At 39.1% G+C, this 17,039-nt stretch overlaps 2 protein-coding genes across 2 annotated transcripts; both read left to right on the top strand.

The window, feature by feature from the left end:
- Positions 1 to 5,269: 5,269 nt before the first annotated feature.
- LOC101826800 (olfactory receptor 51F2-like) lies at positions 5,270 to 6,223 on the top strand. Its single transcript, XM_005074139.2, has one exon. The coding sequence runs from the start codon at positions 5,279 to 5,281 to the stop codon at positions 6,221 to 6,223; it is 945 nt and encodes a 314-aa protein (XP_005074196.2). The 5' UTR covers positions 5,270 to 5,278.
- A 3,520-nt stretch (positions 6,224 to 9,743) lies between these two features.
- On the top strand, positions 9,744 to 10,763 carry LOC121135260 (olfactory receptor 51F2-like). Its single transcript, XM_040733787.1, is given in 2 exon segments — positions 9,744 to 10,025; positions 10,027 to 10,763. Coding segments are annotated over 2 exon segments (954 nt in total). The 3' UTR covers positions 10,699 to 10,763.
- Positions 10,764 to 17,039: the final 6,276 nt, after the last annotated feature.

The following is a 17,039-nucleotide window of genomic DNA, read 5'->3' as shown; positions in this document are numbered from 1 at the left end:
GACAGCCTAACAGACTCATGGTCAGTCCATTACACCATTTCTCCTAGGCTTTGGACCTATACAGAGGTCTGTCCTACAGCTACTTGAGGCTGACACTGCTCTTGAATGAGCTTGGAAATTGTAACCCATTTACAGGGTCTTTGAAGAAACAAGAGTAAAGTTAGACAAAAAGCAAATATAAATATCATTATATGGAGCACAAAGGGTTAGCAGGACACAGCTCTTCAGAGTTTTCTCCTAGGAATTCATTTTTTTTTCCTGCTGGGCAAAGGTCTCTCATCAGACAGCTTCTGGAGTCCTCATAAAACCTCCCCTTCTGAACTCGAGTGTTGCTATTGCAAGATCTTTATAATTTGGGTTCTTCTAGAAAAACAGAATCCATTTTGGAGCCAGAGTCAGAAGGCAGGGCTGGGATTGATCGTCTACCCTTAGTATAGAAGAACATCTTGTCTTGTAAGTTTTGAGGTTAATGCTCTTCTTTGCTCTTCTCTTCTCTTCTCTTCTCTTCTCTTCTCTTCTCTTCTCTTCTCTTCTCTTCTCTTCTCTCTCTCTCCTCTCCTCTCCTCTCCTCTCCTCTCCTCTCCTCTCCTCTCCTCTCCTCTCCTCTCCTCTCCTCTCCTCTCTGATGAGCCTTTAAGGACCAGGTAGCAGGGTCAATACTTCCATTCTAGACCCATTCTGTAACTCTGTACTTGTCGTCACAGTTTGAGAGCAATGAAGGCTTTATGAATCCAACAGGCAATGAATATCCTTAAGATGTTTTTATTTAAACAACTTATGTAGTTTAGATGAACTTGTTAAAGTAAACCCAGCAGTACTTAGCAGCATATAATGTATAACAACTTAGTATGTCAACTTAAAAGGTAACATTCAAAATAGTTACTACAAATATAGACTACATTTGTAAATACTTATTAATTCATTCTATAATTAGAACTTTAAAGAAAAAATGAAATTATGAATTTTAATGAAAATGTTCTACCAAGTGAAGTAGCCTCATCTCAGAAAGACAAACACCGTATGTTCTCCCTCAGACCTGTGTGTAGCTGCTAACATTTTAGCATGTGAACCAGGTGGGTATTTTGATGTTTTCATATTTTGCCACTTATGAATAATATTGAAAGGAACATAAGAATGTAGATATCTGCTCAACATCTACTTTCTTTAGTTGTTCACTGAGAAGTGGGATTATTCAATCTTAAGAGGTAATTTTTTAGTTTTATAATAAAGTTCTATAATACTTCTCTTAAGAGAGCAAAATTTTGTCATTTTCTCCAATTATTTCCAAAGGTTACAATTTCTTTACGTTCCTGCCACTTTTGTCTTATAAACAGAATCTCTAGCCCATTCTGGATAGTTGAGGATAACTTTGAGCTTCTGATTCTACTGTCCTTACTTCCTAAATTCTGGGACTAAAGGTATGTGCCACCTGTGCTTTTGAGAAATAGCCATCCTCATGGTGTGCTGTTATGAATACCAATTGTAAGTGAGGTCTCAATCACTTACTGTAAAGACAGGAGGTTAGGAAATTGGGAGGGAACATGGAGGAATTAGAAGTGTGAGAATGTGAGGTGGGAATAAATGTAAATACAGTATTCATGTAGGAAGTTCTCAAAAATAGAAACAAAATATATATCTAAAAGGTGATAAAATCACAGAAATATAAAAAAGAGAACTGAGATTTTAATTCTTCATCTTTAAAACAAAGTGAACAAGATTTTAGGTCCTTAAAAAGTTCTCTTCCTTTTCTAAGAAAATAATAGTTCTTATCACCAGATCTTAATTTTAATTCATCAGAAAACTTACCTTTTTTACACCTACAAATACTCCAATAAGTTTACATAAATATTTTCAAATAAATCTCTCTCTCTCTCTCTCTCTCTCTCTCTCACAAACACACACACACACACACAGGGGGGGAATAGGGAGAGGGGGAGAGGGGGAGAGGGAGAGGGAGAGGGAGAGATTGAGAGATAGAGAGAGAGAGAGAGAGAGAGAGAGAGAGAGAGAGAGAGAGAGGAGAGAGAGAGAGAGCTCTGCTCAATTAAGAGCTAATGCCCATCAAAACCAGGTATGTGGATTTAAGGGTCTTGGACTCCAGCTGAAAGATAAGTTTGGCATTTTTACTTGTAACTTTTCATGGAAGAATTGAGATAAGAGCCCACCTCTGCATCTCAGGGGGAGTAATTTCTGCCCTGCTCCTAGTGTTTGACATTTGCCAGTGATTGATGTGGCTGCAGTCACAGACTGGTGGGGTAAAGGTCATATTATGAATCTAAAACAAGTGAGTCTGAGAGCAGAGCACCAGAGGTTAGGGTTTAAGGGCAAAGAAAAGAAACCCTTTCTATTCAAAGTGCAGAGGTGAAAACCACTCAGGGACACAGACAGTTACCCTTTCCTCAGGTCTAAACTTTAAGTCATGGAAGATGCCTGACAAGATCTCTAATAGAATCTACCAAATACCTGAATGGTTTCTGAAAAATAGTAGTAGAGGTCTAATACTTAATACTCATCTATATGTTATGATTCCTTGGAGACAGACTCAGAGAGATGCCGAAATTTGTGTTAAACCTGGAGTATCCTGTAGGGTCCCGGCATGATGTTCATAGGAGGTGGTGGGAACTTTAAGGGGTGGACTGTGGCAAGTAGGGTTTGTTTCTTAGTGACATGTCCTTAACATTGATCATGGGGTATTCTCTACCCTCTCCCCATTTTCTTTTGATTCTCGATTATTTTTCGTGTAATGCTCTACAATGTTGAGCTGCCATGGTACGAAAACACAGGGAACCTCTAAACCAGCCTCGATAAACTTGGTCTCTTCATAAGCTTCGTGGAAAAGCAATTATCACAATACTCAAAAGGCTTTCAGTTTTGATCATTTCCTATTTTCCTCTACTCCCATATCACAGAAATGTCACACCTTTAAGTGATTTTTCTATTCAAGTGCAAATTGGCATCTTTTCAATGTTTTCTTCTTCAGGGTCATTTGCAGGTTTCATTGTTGAGTCACATCTGATTTTAACTCATATCCATCACATGTGTGGACACTGTAACATATGCATGTATGATTGGAAGGGGCAGGCATTTATACTAAAATTAAGCATGCTGAAGAGTAAACTGTGGCCTTAGAAAGCTTCCTAAGCAATACAAAGCATTTCCTTCAATCCTTCAGATTTGCATATCTACAGAGAAGGGATACTCCTCCTCACTCACATTAATATTCCTTTGAAAAGTGGAAAACCATGACATTTGCTAATGTGATTCTGCTTCAGTGATTTTCCACAAGCTTCCAATGAGCTGTTAGCTCCTAGTTAGGTCATTTTTTCATAGACAATGTGTATTACAATTTGCAATGACCCTTTTGTTTTGTTTTGTTTTGTTTTGTTTTACGAGACAGGGTTTCTCTGTATTATTTTGGAGGCTGTCAGTCCAGCCCGGCCTCGAACTCACAGAGATCAGCCTGCCTCTGCCTCCCGAGTGCTGGGATTAAAGGCGTGTGCCACCACTGCCCGGCTTCCTTTACGATCTTTTAAAAAACATTTTTACTTAAAAATTATTTTTCATTTTATATACCAACCCCAGTTCCTCGTGCCTCCATTTCTCCTGCCTCTCTCCTCCCCTTACCACTCCTCTGTCCACTCTGCATAGGGTATAAGCCCTTCCTTAGGGAATCAACAAAGCCTGGCATACCAAGTTGAGGCAGGATCAAGGTATTTCTCTGCCCCCCCCCAATCAAGGCTGAAAAGTTATCCTACCATAGATAATGGGTTCCAAAAAGTCAGTTCATGTCCCTGGAAATGGTCCTGGTGCCAGTGCCAGAGGCTCCACTGACAGATCAAATCACATAACTGTCACCCATATTCAGAGGTTTTAGTCTGGTCCCGTGCAGTTTCCCCAGTTGTTAAGCCATAGTTCATGAACTGCCACTGGCTTGGGTCATCTGTCTCTGTGGTTCTCTCCACCATGGTCTTGATCCTATTTGTTCAGGAAGGGAAAATAGTTAAGATTTCCTAGTAAACTGGGACGGGGGCTCGAAGGGAGGGAATGGGGGATGGGGACATGAGGGATCAAGAAGACAGAGTTGGGAGGGGGATGGAGGGAGGGAGCAATGAAAGAGATATCTTGATAGAGGGAGCCATTATGGGGTTAGGAAGAAACCTGGTGCTAGAGAAATTCTCAGGAGTCCACAAGGATGACCCTAGCTAAGGGTCCTAGCAATAATGGAAAGGGTGCCTGAATGGGCCTTCCCCTTTAATCAGATTAGTGACTAACATGATTGCTATCATAGAACTGACATCCAGTAATTGATGGAGCAGATGGAGATCCACAGCCAGGCATGGGGCTGAGCTCCTGGAATTCAGCTGAAGAGATGTAGGAGGGATCATGTGAGGTCATCTTTAAATCATCTTTCTGGAGGCAGAATTTTCCTTAAACATAATTAGGTTTCCAATTACTACCTGTGTAAGCAAACCTTTTCCTTGTATCATTCTGGGTGACTTATTTGTGTAGACAAACTGGTTCTCTTTAGTATTTAATATTTTTTACATTGACAGTTATAATTTATTTATTCAGTCATAACTATAAAATCTTCAATATTGTCTTACTCTGTTTTCACTGGGCATTAGTGGACTGGCAAAGTGTAATGGCTTCTAGGATTCTGGATCAGAAACTGAGAAGTTGTGAAAAGCAAGACAAATTAACTTATTGTCCAGAGATAACCTGTCAGTCATGCCCAACACCATAGACCTGGAAGATACTTTTATTACCTATGAGAACTTTATTATATGTTTGTACTTTGTGTATTTATGCAAGTGTGTACATGCATGTGTATAGCTGAACATGTACCATAGATGTGGAAAAAAGTCAAATGATAACTTGCTGAGGTAGGTTGTCTCCTACCCTGTGGGTTCTTGTGATTGAACTCAGGTCATCAGGATTGACTCCACTTGCCTTTATCCACTGAGAAATCTTGTCAGCCTAATATAGCCTCTTTTTTAATGTAAACACACAGACACCCACACATAATACAATATAGATCTTGTGAAAACCTGGGTCTCCTCACAGATATTAGTGCTGTTTCTTCCCCGATTGCACCTGTTCAATTTGACATTTAGTAAAACAGTAAATGGCTTTGCCTTTCCATTGAAGATGAGGGAAAGAAACTGGGTTTTTAGTGTTCCTAAATGTGTGGTGTGTAGCAGAGACTGGAAGAATTTCTGTTCTCATCATTACAGGATGTGTGCCTTTCCCCCAAGGGCTTCTGCTTCCTCAAGTCACTATGTCATCCTTCAACCAGAGCACTGCCCACTCAATAGTCTTCTTCCTCACTGGCATTCCTGGTCTTGAGACCTCTCAAGCCTGGATTTCCATCCCTTTCTGCTGTCTATATGCCATCGCCATCTCTGGGAACAGCATGATCCTGTTTGTCATCATCACTGAGTCAAGTCTCCATGAACCCATGTACTATTTCCTGTCCATGCTGTCCTTCACAGACCTGGGTCTGTGCTTCTCTACGGTGGTAACGGTGTTGGGCATCTTCTGGTTCAATGTTCGAGAGATTAGCTTTGATGCCTGCATTGGCCAGATGTTCTTTATCCATGGCTTTACATTCATGGAGTCTTCAGTCCTCCTGGTGATGGCCTTTGACCGCTTTATTGCCATCTGTAATCCACTGAGGTATGCTATGATCTTAACCAATTCACGGATCATTGCAGTGGGTTTTGCAATTGTAATTAGGGGGACCACAGCTCTTGTTCCTTTACTCCTGCTCCTCAAGCGTCTGTCTTATTGTCGTAGTCATGTGCTCCATCATTCCTATTGTTTCTATACTGATGTGATGAAGCTCTCATGCTCAGACACTAAGATCAACAGTGCCTTTGGCCTGACCCTTGTCATCTCGTATGCAGGATTGGACTCTGTTCTGATACTTCTATCTTATGTTCTGATCATCCGTTCTGTGCTGTGCATTGCATCTAAGGAGGAGCGGAAAAAGGCATTTGGCACCTGTGTCTCCCATCTCAGTGCTGTTGCTATCTTCTACATCCCTATGATCAGTGTGTCATTGGTGCATCGGTTTGCAAAGCATGCTCCTCCATTTGTGCATGCTCTAATTGCCAATGTTTATCTGCTCATCCCTCCTGTAATGAATCCCATAATCTATAGTGTGAAGACCAAACAAATTCGTAAGGCCATGCTTAAAGTATTCTTCATTAAGCAGCCTTAGGAAAGTTTTAGCGTTTTCAAAGAGAATCTTTCCCGAGTATCTGTGTTTGTTATTCATCTGTATGAATTAATACTGTAGCTTGAATAGCCTGTTAAAAAATATATTTTTATTCTGATGATCTTGAAATTTCCTGGGTATTCCTTAATGACAGAAATATCATGCTGTATAGTTCTTATCTTACTATTACTGCTGCACCTGGCAAAATATTGTTAACGTATGCTTATGTCTACCGATAAATTGATTTTAGTCCTCTATATTATGGTTCATCTAGCACAGATCCTAAGAAATACATATTTGAATAATTTTATAATTTATATTTTACTTTAAAATGATTATTGTTGTGAATCAAAAACATTTATAGTTGAATAAAATGAAATAGTAGAGTCATTAAAGAATCAATGAGAAATAAAACATGCTTGAAACGAATACTTTTCTAGTTCTTTAAAGAAGCCTTGAGATCTCTTTGTTAAATTAATTAATATTTTAATCTTACAAGATATGGTGAAGTATTGTCTAAAATGTCTAGGGAACCTTACATTAATTTGATCATCACAAAATGCAGTCATACATTGAAACTGAAGTTGTATCACATAATTATATAACTATTTTAGCTTAATATTAAGTTTAAAAATAATATATAGGAGATGAAAACGCTGATCTAATTTTATACACTGAGTATGTATAATGAATTATTAACCTGTACCCCTTAATATCTTAATTAAAATAATTAATGAAAGCTAAGTATTATGATTGAACTCTGATTTTTGACATCTATTTCCTCACTGGGCTGTAGATTCTGTGGGAGAAAGAATATTCTGTTCTCTGTACTACTCTAGTGAAAACTTTGGAATATGTTAAAGCCTTACAATGCTTTTTGAAAGAATTAATAAAGATTATTTGGTTGACTATGGGTCAGTAATGACAACATCTTTCTGAAGTTTACAGAATCATGAACTCACAGCAGTTAAATTTCCCTGCACAAGACCTACACAAGATCAGAGAACGCAACACTCCAGCATAGTTGGAGGGACTTTTAAAAATGTACTTTGATAGGAAGATTCTCACCAGTTTCTTCATGGAAGCTAAAGCAGTGTGTGGTGATTCTGAGGAGAAGGACACCATGAAGTAGAATGAGCCCACGGAGAGCCTCATTCTCTGGGGTCCCCATCATCTCCATCTGGGGTTTCTAATGAAGAGGTTTCAGAAAGCCTGAGATAGGTCTCCACATATGTTCTGTATCATTGAGCAGAAGAACCCAGCTGCTCAGCCCTGTCCTCTACAAAGCCCAAAAGAACAACCTGAGTGCTTGTAAGTAAAACTGAGTTACCAACAGAAATCAAATCTTTGTGGTACAAAATTGAGGTCTCCAATTTCTTGCTGACTGGTGAAGGGAGGAGGAGACTTGTGCTCCTTCTAAAATTTTCTTTCATCTACAACTACTGCATTAATAACACACTCACATCCTCCTATGCATCCTTGTATTTTATTTGTAGGCATATACATTTGTTTATGATCAAACTTAACCTTGTCCTCTGCTCTACCAACATCTTGCCAGGTCTAAGAGATACCAGAGAGTTCTATACAGTCTGGACTACGATGAAACAACCAGCTACCCCAGGACACGGCAGTACCCCAGCTTTCTTAGGTCTTCCAAAGATGGATGATGCCCTCCAGTTTAGCAGGAAGTAGTATTGAGAACTCTAAGCCCTTGTTCCCTATCCTGTCAAACCTAACTCCTCACCTTTTTAAATAATAAAAAATAAAGTTGGAAATGTAAGGATTCAGGTATTATGCTGACCTGTCCCTGTCACCTGGTAGAATACACTCAGGCAGTACCATGGTCAACCCAGGGTTCCATGATTGCTTAGTCTGCACACAGGTGCAAAGGACCCCTTTAAAAGACAGACTCCTAATCACTGAACTGAACCCAAGGAACCCAGTGACAGAGAGAGAGGAGTGATGAGCAAATTGGCAAAGAATGGGCTGGCAAAACCAGCAGAGACAGCTGATCTGAACAGGGGAGAGCTCTTGGATCCCAGACTGACAGTGGGGAGGCCAGCATGGGACTGATCTGGACCCCCCAAATGTGAGTGTCAGCGAGAAGGCCTGGGCAACCTATGGGGCCCTGAGCTGTGGATCAGTGTCTATCCCTGATATACAAACAGTCTTCGTGTGCCTATAGCACAAAGTGGGATGCTCTCTCAGCCTGGACTCTTAGGGGAGTACCTGGACCCTACCCAAAGTAAAATGACAGACTCTGATATCCCCTATGTGGAAGGATATGGCAATAGGGTGAGAGGGTGGGGGGAAAGGGGAGTGGGGAGGAGGGGAGGGAGAGGGAACTGGGATTGACATGTAAAACAAGCTATTTAAAATAAAAAAAAATTGAAGAAAAAAAAAAGACAGACTCCTGCCCACTTAAGCTCTTTTCTCATTGCAGCTCTGTTTCCTGCTGTTCCCCTGGGGCAGACAGGACTTTTCCTGTCTCTCTCTTCTCTTCTGTCCTCTCTCTGTCTCTGTGTCTCTTTACCTCTTTTCTCTTTCCTTCCCCCTCCTTTCCCTTTCTAACAAAACCCCTCACTTTAGCTCTGTCTGCCTGGCATGTTGGTCCCCAGCCTCGGCATCCTCACCTGCAATGGAATCTGCCTAGGTTCCCCATGCATTATCATAAAAGTCATTTGTTACATGGCAAATATCAGAGCATCTGACCCACTCAAAGTTTACATGAATTAGAAGAATTTGGCTTGCAATGCAGCATAAACTTTAAAATACAAATTTTCTTAAGAATTATATTGCGAATGCTTCATACTCCTTTCTGGTTGTGTGTCTTAATTCCTCACACACATGCTATGTTTGAAACTGTTCACATACAGATGAACTTTTAATATTGTAAATGGACCATCAGAATCATTGCATATACTGTTACTGTTTATATGAAATTCTACAATCATTTGTACATATTTCAAATTTCAATGTTTATTAATTGATTGCCATTTTCATTTAAGAAGAAATAAGCAAACATTCATTAATAAATTTATGAATATAAATAATATGGAATGCCCTTAGGGTTTTTATATTATTATTTATATTATTTCTATAAAACAGAAGGTTTCAGCATGGTATTGACATACAGGAACAATGTATTTAAATCATATTCTCTCTTTATCTGCTCTTATGCTTTTTTGCTGATGCACTAGTTACACCTTCATAAATACACAGCCTTATACTCCTTCTTATGTTTTCATTTGTTTCTAAAAATGATTCCACGAGGGAAAGACAACATCTGGTTTATACCTTTCTGAGTCTGGCTTAATTTACTTACTATATTATTTTGTATAAACTGCCATTCTAATGTAACTCTTCATTCATGACTTTGGTTCCTTATGGGGATACTGTCAGTTGATCCCTCAGTTTTCTTACTCCATCTATTGTCTCACAGAAATGTTGACTAGGCATCACAAATAAATATGTATTATCATTTCAGGACACTCAGCTGAAAATATTGAAGTTTGAATTCAATATGGCAACTTTCCAGAACACCACAACTTCTTCCGTCATTTTCCTGCTCACTGGCATGCCGGGGCTGGAAGCCTTCCACGCCTGGATCTCCATCCCCTTCTGCTTTCTCTATGCAACTGCCCTCTCAGGGAACAGCCTGATTCTCTTCGCCATTGTCACTCAGGCCAGCCTCCATGAGCCCATGTATTATTTCCTCTCCATGCTGTCCACCACTGACCTCGGGCTGTCCATATCCACTCTGGCCACCATGTTGGGGATATTCTGGTTCAATGCCAGGGAGGTCAATCAGCTTCAATGTCTGCTTGTCACAAATGTTCTTCATTAAACTCTTCACTGTCATGGAATCTTCAGTGCTGTTGGCCATGACTTTTGATCGTTATGTGGCCATCTCCAATCCTCTGAGGTATGCTTCTGTCTTAACTGACCTTAAAATAGCAGTGATTGGAGTAGCAATTGTCACCCGGGGAACCCTAATACAGACTCCCCTGGCAGTGCTCCTGAAAAGATTGTCCTATTGCAGCAGTCACGTGCTCCACCACTCCTACTGCTTCCACCCTGATGTCATGAAGCTCTCATGCACAGACACCAGGATCAACAGTGCAGTTGGGCTCACTGCGCTGATCTCCACTGCTGGAGTGGACTCTGTCTTCATCCTCCTTTCCTATGTCCTGATCATTCGAACTGTCCTCAGCATTGCTTCCCCGGAAGAGAGGAAGAAAGCCTTCAGCATGTGCATCTCCCATATCAGGGCTGTGGCTATATTCTATATTCCATTGATCAATTTGTCCTTTGTCCACAGATTTGGAAAACAAACTCCACTATATGTCCAGACTCTGATTGCCAGTGCCTACCTGTTGCTCTTTTCTGTCATGAACCTCATCATCTACAGTGTGAAGACCAAGCAGATATGCAAGGCCGTGCTGAAAGCTCTCCGTATTAGCATGACAAAGAGCTAGATGGTTGTTTTGTATGTTTTCTGTTCTTTGTCATAATAGTGCAGAGAACCAAGCTTATGCTGAGAATTATCAAAGTGGTTGATTTAGTTGCAAGAAAGAATGAGCCAAGAAAGTGGAATGTAAGCTGCAGAGTTTTAAATATGTCGGTGTTCCCTAAAATGTCATGATAGTAGTGACATTTCCTCATTATAATGAAAGTGTTTGACAATGTAATTGTCTAACTCAAGTATTCCAGTGTGGATTATTAATTCCTTTTTTATTGGTAAAGGGAATCAGGATTTATTGTTTCTTTTTTATTGAAATGTTTGTTACATGGATGGTATTCTGCTAGACATTGTTAGAAGTTTTACAAATCAAGGCAAGCTTTATTTATGTAATTTATATTCTCATGAGACCTTGGATGAATTGTATACATATATGCCAATGTTCGTATTCATATAAAGATGAACAGTTAAAAGTAAAACACTAGGAAAGCTGGGCATTGGTGGCACATGCCTTTAATCCCAGCACTCGGGAGGCAGAGGCAGGTGGATCTCTGTGAGTTCAAGGCCAGCTTGGTCTACAGAGTGAGTTCCAGGACAGCCTCCAAAACAATACAGAGAAATCCTGTCTCGAAAAACCAAAAAAAAAAAAAACCCAAAAAACCCCAGAAACACTAGGAAAGGCATATGATGAGAAGGCAGTTTTGAATGTCACTGAAGAGATTATGAAAAAGTTAAGATATTTAGAAATGATTCATAAAACTGTAAAACTTCAAGGTGGAAAGTGGCAAAAGTACAAAAATCTAAAGGAACAGTTAGACTAATTTTCTTATACACTTGGGACTGTGTGGCATGCATTAAAATTAACAGAGAGTTGAAGCAGATTATAGAAGTTACAGCTCACTCGGTTTTTATATAAGAAATAAATCCAAGATACATGTTTATTTCTCTTTTAAAATTTCTTTCCAGTTGAGTAAAATTAATTAAAAACATCTGCAATTGATGCTTGCTAGGAAATAGAAAGTCAGTTTTTGACAATCGAGTGCCATTGGGTATATTAACTACACCTCTCTTCTCCATAGGTCCCCGAACCCTGAGGGAAAGGTTTAGAAGGAGACATCTCATTTAGGAGTAACTGTTCCAAAGTCTCCTAACCTCTGCCACTATTCAGTTGTGAGCTTCTGTGTTATTACCCTCTACTGCATTGGGAATCTTCTCTGACATTGGCTGAGTGAGACACTTATCTATGAGTATAGCAGACCATCCTTGAGCCATTTTATTGCTATGTTTATTTCACACAGTGGTTCTCAACCATCCTGATGCTATGGCCCTTTAGTACATTTCCTCATGTGGTGACACCCACATGTTGATAACCACTGCTTTAGTAGAACAGTAGTATTTGATTTCCTCTAGGTCCATAGCCTATCCAGTCTCAGGTTCTTGGGCAATTTTGAAAAATAAATTATGTTTAAAAATAAGCTTAGACTTAAAAAAGACATCTAGAGATATGACAGTCTTTGAAGATCCCCCATGGAAGGTCTCACCTTCCCTGGGGAGCAGAAAGGGAATGGGATAGGGGTTCAGTGGGGGGCAGGGGAGGAGGGGAGGGAGTGGGCACTGGGATTGATATGTAAAACAAGCTTGTTTCTAATTTAAATTTAAAAAAGATATTTCGAGACAATGAGTGTTCTTACTACTCAACACCCATTTCCCTGACCATTAGTGTTTTTGTATCAGTGAAGGATGATTTACACATTAAGAAGCCAAGGTGAACCCATTAGTGCTAATCATTCAGTTTACTCTCTCTCTCTCTCTCTCTCTCTCTCTCTCTCTCTCTCTCTCTCTCTCTATACCACTTCTTGTCTGTTATAAGCACTGACAATGCTGCTATTTAAATATTTGTTGAATAAATAGAAGCACCAATGATTCCACTGGAAATGTACATGTATTAAAACTAAGCATTCTTTTTGCAGAAAAAAATAAGTCAATACGTTTAAGACAAGAACCAACATCAAGAAATTTCTTCAAGCCTGGGTTGTTTTTTTTTTAACTTGGGTGTGTGCATCTACAAAAAGAGGGAAATTCTTCTATTAGTCAATTAAATAACAACCAACCTTTCTAAAATGGAAAATGGATAAACCTGTAGAGATAATTCTGCTCCAGTGATTTTTTTCCTACCAACTTCAATGAGTTGCTTTGTTCTTGTTGAGATCATTTTAAAGTCATTTTTCTGCAGGCAGAATTTCCCTTAAACAGAACCAGGTTCTCAACATGACCTGTATAAACAAAACTATTTCTTTTATCACTTGGTTTGGTGTATTTGCAGACTTAATTAGTTTCTTTTTAATATTTAGATATTTTCTAGTCAGCACTATCCATGCATTTGTTCAACCACAAGCACTTAACTTTACATTATCTTACCCTCCTATTTTACATAATAACTTATAATTCATAATGACATTAAGGATCTTTGTTCTCAGAAGTAGAGAAATAGTGAAAAGCAGGGCTAATTACCTGTGTGTTGGCTTATTGTTGTTCAGAGATATCCTGTCTGCTGTTCAATTATCATAGAACTGGATGATATTTTCATTTGACTATTTAATCTCTTCTTTAAGTGTGTGCATATAAATACAAAGAAACCTAGATATAATACCATATGGATATTCTGAAAGCATGTGTCTCTTCACAGACTTCATTTTTGTTTTTTTCCCTAGTTTATCTGCCATCATACAGCAGAAAAACATGCATTTCCATTGAAGAACAGGGAACCATCTAGTTCATTAGTGATCGTCAATTGTGATGTATGTAGCAGAGACTGGAAGCATTTCTGTTCTCTCATGTTATAGGATGTGTGCCTTTCCCCTAAGGGCGTCTGATTCTTTCCATCACTATGTCATCATTCAACCGGAGCACTGTCTGACCACCCTGCATTCTTTTTCCTCACTGCTATTCCTGGTCTCGACACTTCTTACATCTGGATTTCCATCTTTTTCTGCTGTCTATATATCATCACCATCTCTGGGAATGCCATCATCAGCAAGTCAACCTCCATGAACCCATGTTCCATTTCCTAACCATACTGTCTTTCACAAACCTGGGTTGTGCCGTGTTAGCATAATGCTGGCTGTCATCTGGTCTGAGGTTTAAGAATTTATCTTTTTAAAAACAATATTTAATTTTTTTGGAAAATCTGTATGTTTATACAATGTTCTTTGATCATATTCTTCTAGCACCAACTCCTTCCAATATCCCTTAGTGTACAACTTCCTCCTTGCTTTGTAAAGAATGTAATTCCTCCTGGATGATGAGGAGGAATGTTGTAAATAGTAACTTCTGGACAGGACATATCTAACACACACACACACACACACACACACACACCCCTCATAGGAACTATGATTACTCTCACAGAACTTACATAATATTAAACAAGTCAAACTTACATTATGAATGGCAAAGGAACCCCAAGGAAGAGAAGACAGCTTTGATGCCTGCATTGGTCAATTGTTCTCCATGTCTTCATGTTCATTGAATCTTCAGTTCTCTTAGTGATAGTCGTTGACTGCTTCACTGTCATCGGCAACTCACTGAGGTAAGCCATGATTTTAACCAGTTCATAAGTCTTCACAGTGGGCTTTGCATATATCATCATGTGCATTACTCCTGCTCTTCAAAGTATCTGTCTTCTTGCCAGAGTCACATGCTTCTTCATTCTTACATTTGGACATCCACTCTGTGCTCTGCATTGCACTCAGGGTGAAATGGAAAAAGGTGCTTGGTATTCACATCTTCCATCTCAGGGCTGCTGACATCTTTGGCATCTACATCATCTCTTTGTATCCAGTGGGAACCATGATGCTCTCCTTTTGTACATTTTCATTGCTGATTTTTGTCTCTTATCTCTCTGTCATGTAATGAAACTTACAATTTACACCACAATAGACAAGAAAATCAAAGGCTGTGCTAAAATTTCCCTCCACAAAGTATTTTAGGAAAGTTTTTGTATCATCTGTCTCCAGATGCTCCTTGATTCAAATTTGGTTATTCACTAGTATGAATAGTATAGATTTTTATACTTTGCAATATGTTTTTTCTCTCTTTTGATGATTTAGTAATTTTACTGTCTTCATAGTCTTAGTTTGATTCCCTTTTAAATTAATTTAAAGTATATTTCATTAATTCTTTGAAATTCCTGAACAACACATTTTTCTTATGTTCATATTCCTCCACTAACTCCTTCTGGATAACATAGAGTCCTTACTTGGTACAGTTATAGGGACAAAAATAAATGGATAGATAGGCCCTAGGGGAGGACCTGGTACTATTATTTTGCTGAAGGGACCCAGTATTAAACTGACTCCTAATGACTCATTTCTATACACAAGATTACTGATACATCTTTTAGGGTTTGTCAGAGAATCTTCTGTTTGTAGTATCTGATGATTAACACAGAGACCCCCAAGTGGTCTCAGTGCAGTATGAGAGACTACAGAATTCTCAGCCCTAGACAAAAACATCTTGTGAAGTTTATTCCTTCTGATGAATCCATGCCTGGTATAATATCGACCTATGACTCTTCAGTATGGAAAAATTAAATCAGGAGCCTCTTACTGTCTCTAGAACATAACATAATATAATAACCTTCTGATATTTAATAGGGAGGTGACGTCTAAGTTTTATTAATTCATAATTTTTGATGGAATTGTTTATTATGACAAACAAATTGTTTCTAGTTGAATTCAGAATAAACTTAATAAATAAATTATGTTGTGAATAAAAGAACACATTTCTAATTGTTAAAGGTCACTGAGGTTGGAGGAAGGCATGAATGTCTGAGCTATTGGCTGGAAAGCTCTGCTTTCTTAGTCCTAGCTCCTGGGAGCACATCTTGTGCCACACCCCCCACATACTGCACTGCCAGTACCCAGGTAGCAGCATTCTCCCTGCCTACCCACACCATCCCCTGAAGCATGAGTGGCCCCTGTAGCAACATGCCATGCCTACACCTGGAGGAAGAGTGACCACCAGAGACACAGGCCCCATGTGCACCTGGGGGAAGAGGGACCACAGGAACCACAGGCCTCACCTGGAACAATTGGAAGAAGATATGGGTAGAAGGGAATGTAAGAATACATTCCATATTGCTCTATTGAATATGGAAGCACCAGAAACTAGTGTTTCAACAACACCAAGACCTGAACATCCCAACACAGATGAAGCAGGGGAAAATGACCTTAAGAATAACTTTATGAAGATGAGAGAGACCCTTAAAGAGGAGATGAAAAATTCCCTTAAAGAAATAGTTGAAAGAACAAACAGAAAATTGGAGGAAATCAATAAATTCCTTAAAGAAAACCAAGATAAAACAACAAAGACTTGAAAAATGAAATAGAGGCAATAAAGAACAAAAAACCAAGGGGATTCTGGAAATGGAAAATAAAAGACCCAAAGACTGAATTTGGGCTTGAAGCTTCAAGCTAAATATCAGAAAAGCAAAGCAGACAGTCACTAACTCTTACCTCTACCTCAGCTCAAACCAAAGGAGTGATCCTCAAACTGTTCCTGACTTTACTGCTCCTCAAATTCACTGAGACTGCTCTGCTTGCCTCAGTGTGGCTGGAGATTTCAATGTCTTCCTATCCTCAATGTATCTGGAGAATGAATGCCAGCTCTAAGACATTACTCCTGTCTTAAATACATTTCATGAGTCCTGAGATTAAATTCATGAACTCTGTTACTCTTTAAAACAGATTCAATCTTGTGTGGGCCTGGGAGGCCTTGAACTCAAGAGAGATCCATCTGCATTTGTCTCCTGAGTCCTGGCATTAAAGGTATCTGCCTCCTCTATCTGATCTCTACAGCTTGAGGCTGACTTTGCTTTCTGAATCCTCAGGCGAGCTTTAATAAATCATAAATAATGTATCTCCACAGGGAAATCTAGGTAAAAGAACTGGAACTACAGATGTAAGTACGACCAACAGAATGCAAAAGATGGAAGAGAGAATCTCAGACACTGAAGATACGATAGAGAAATTAGATTCATTGGTGAAAGAAAATGTTAAATTCAACTAATTCTTAACACAAAACATTCAGGAAATCTGGGACTTCATGAAAAGACCAAACCTAAGAATAATAGGGGTAGAAGAAGGAGAAGAATTGCTCAAAGGCACAGAAAATATATTAAATAAAATTGTAGAAGAAATCTTTCCCAACTTAAAGAAGGATATGCCTATATGACTATGAACGTACAAGAAACTCACAGAACACCAAATAGATTGGACCAAAAGAAGTCCCTTTCCCATATAATAATCAAAACACTAAAGATACAGAATAAAGGAAGAATATTAAGAACTATAAAAG

Source organism: Mesocricetus auratus, unplaced genomic scaffold (assembly GCF_017639785.1).
Source record: "Mesocricetus auratus isolate SY011 unplaced genomic scaffold, BCM_Maur_2.0 Super-Scaffold_4256, whole genome shotgun sequence".
NCBI lineage: Eukaryota > Metazoa > Chordata > Mammalia > Rodentia > Cricetidae > Mesocricetus > Mesocricetus auratus.
The sequence above is the reverse complement of the archived record's forward strand: the minus strand, read 5'-3'. Positions and strand labels throughout refer to the sequence as shown.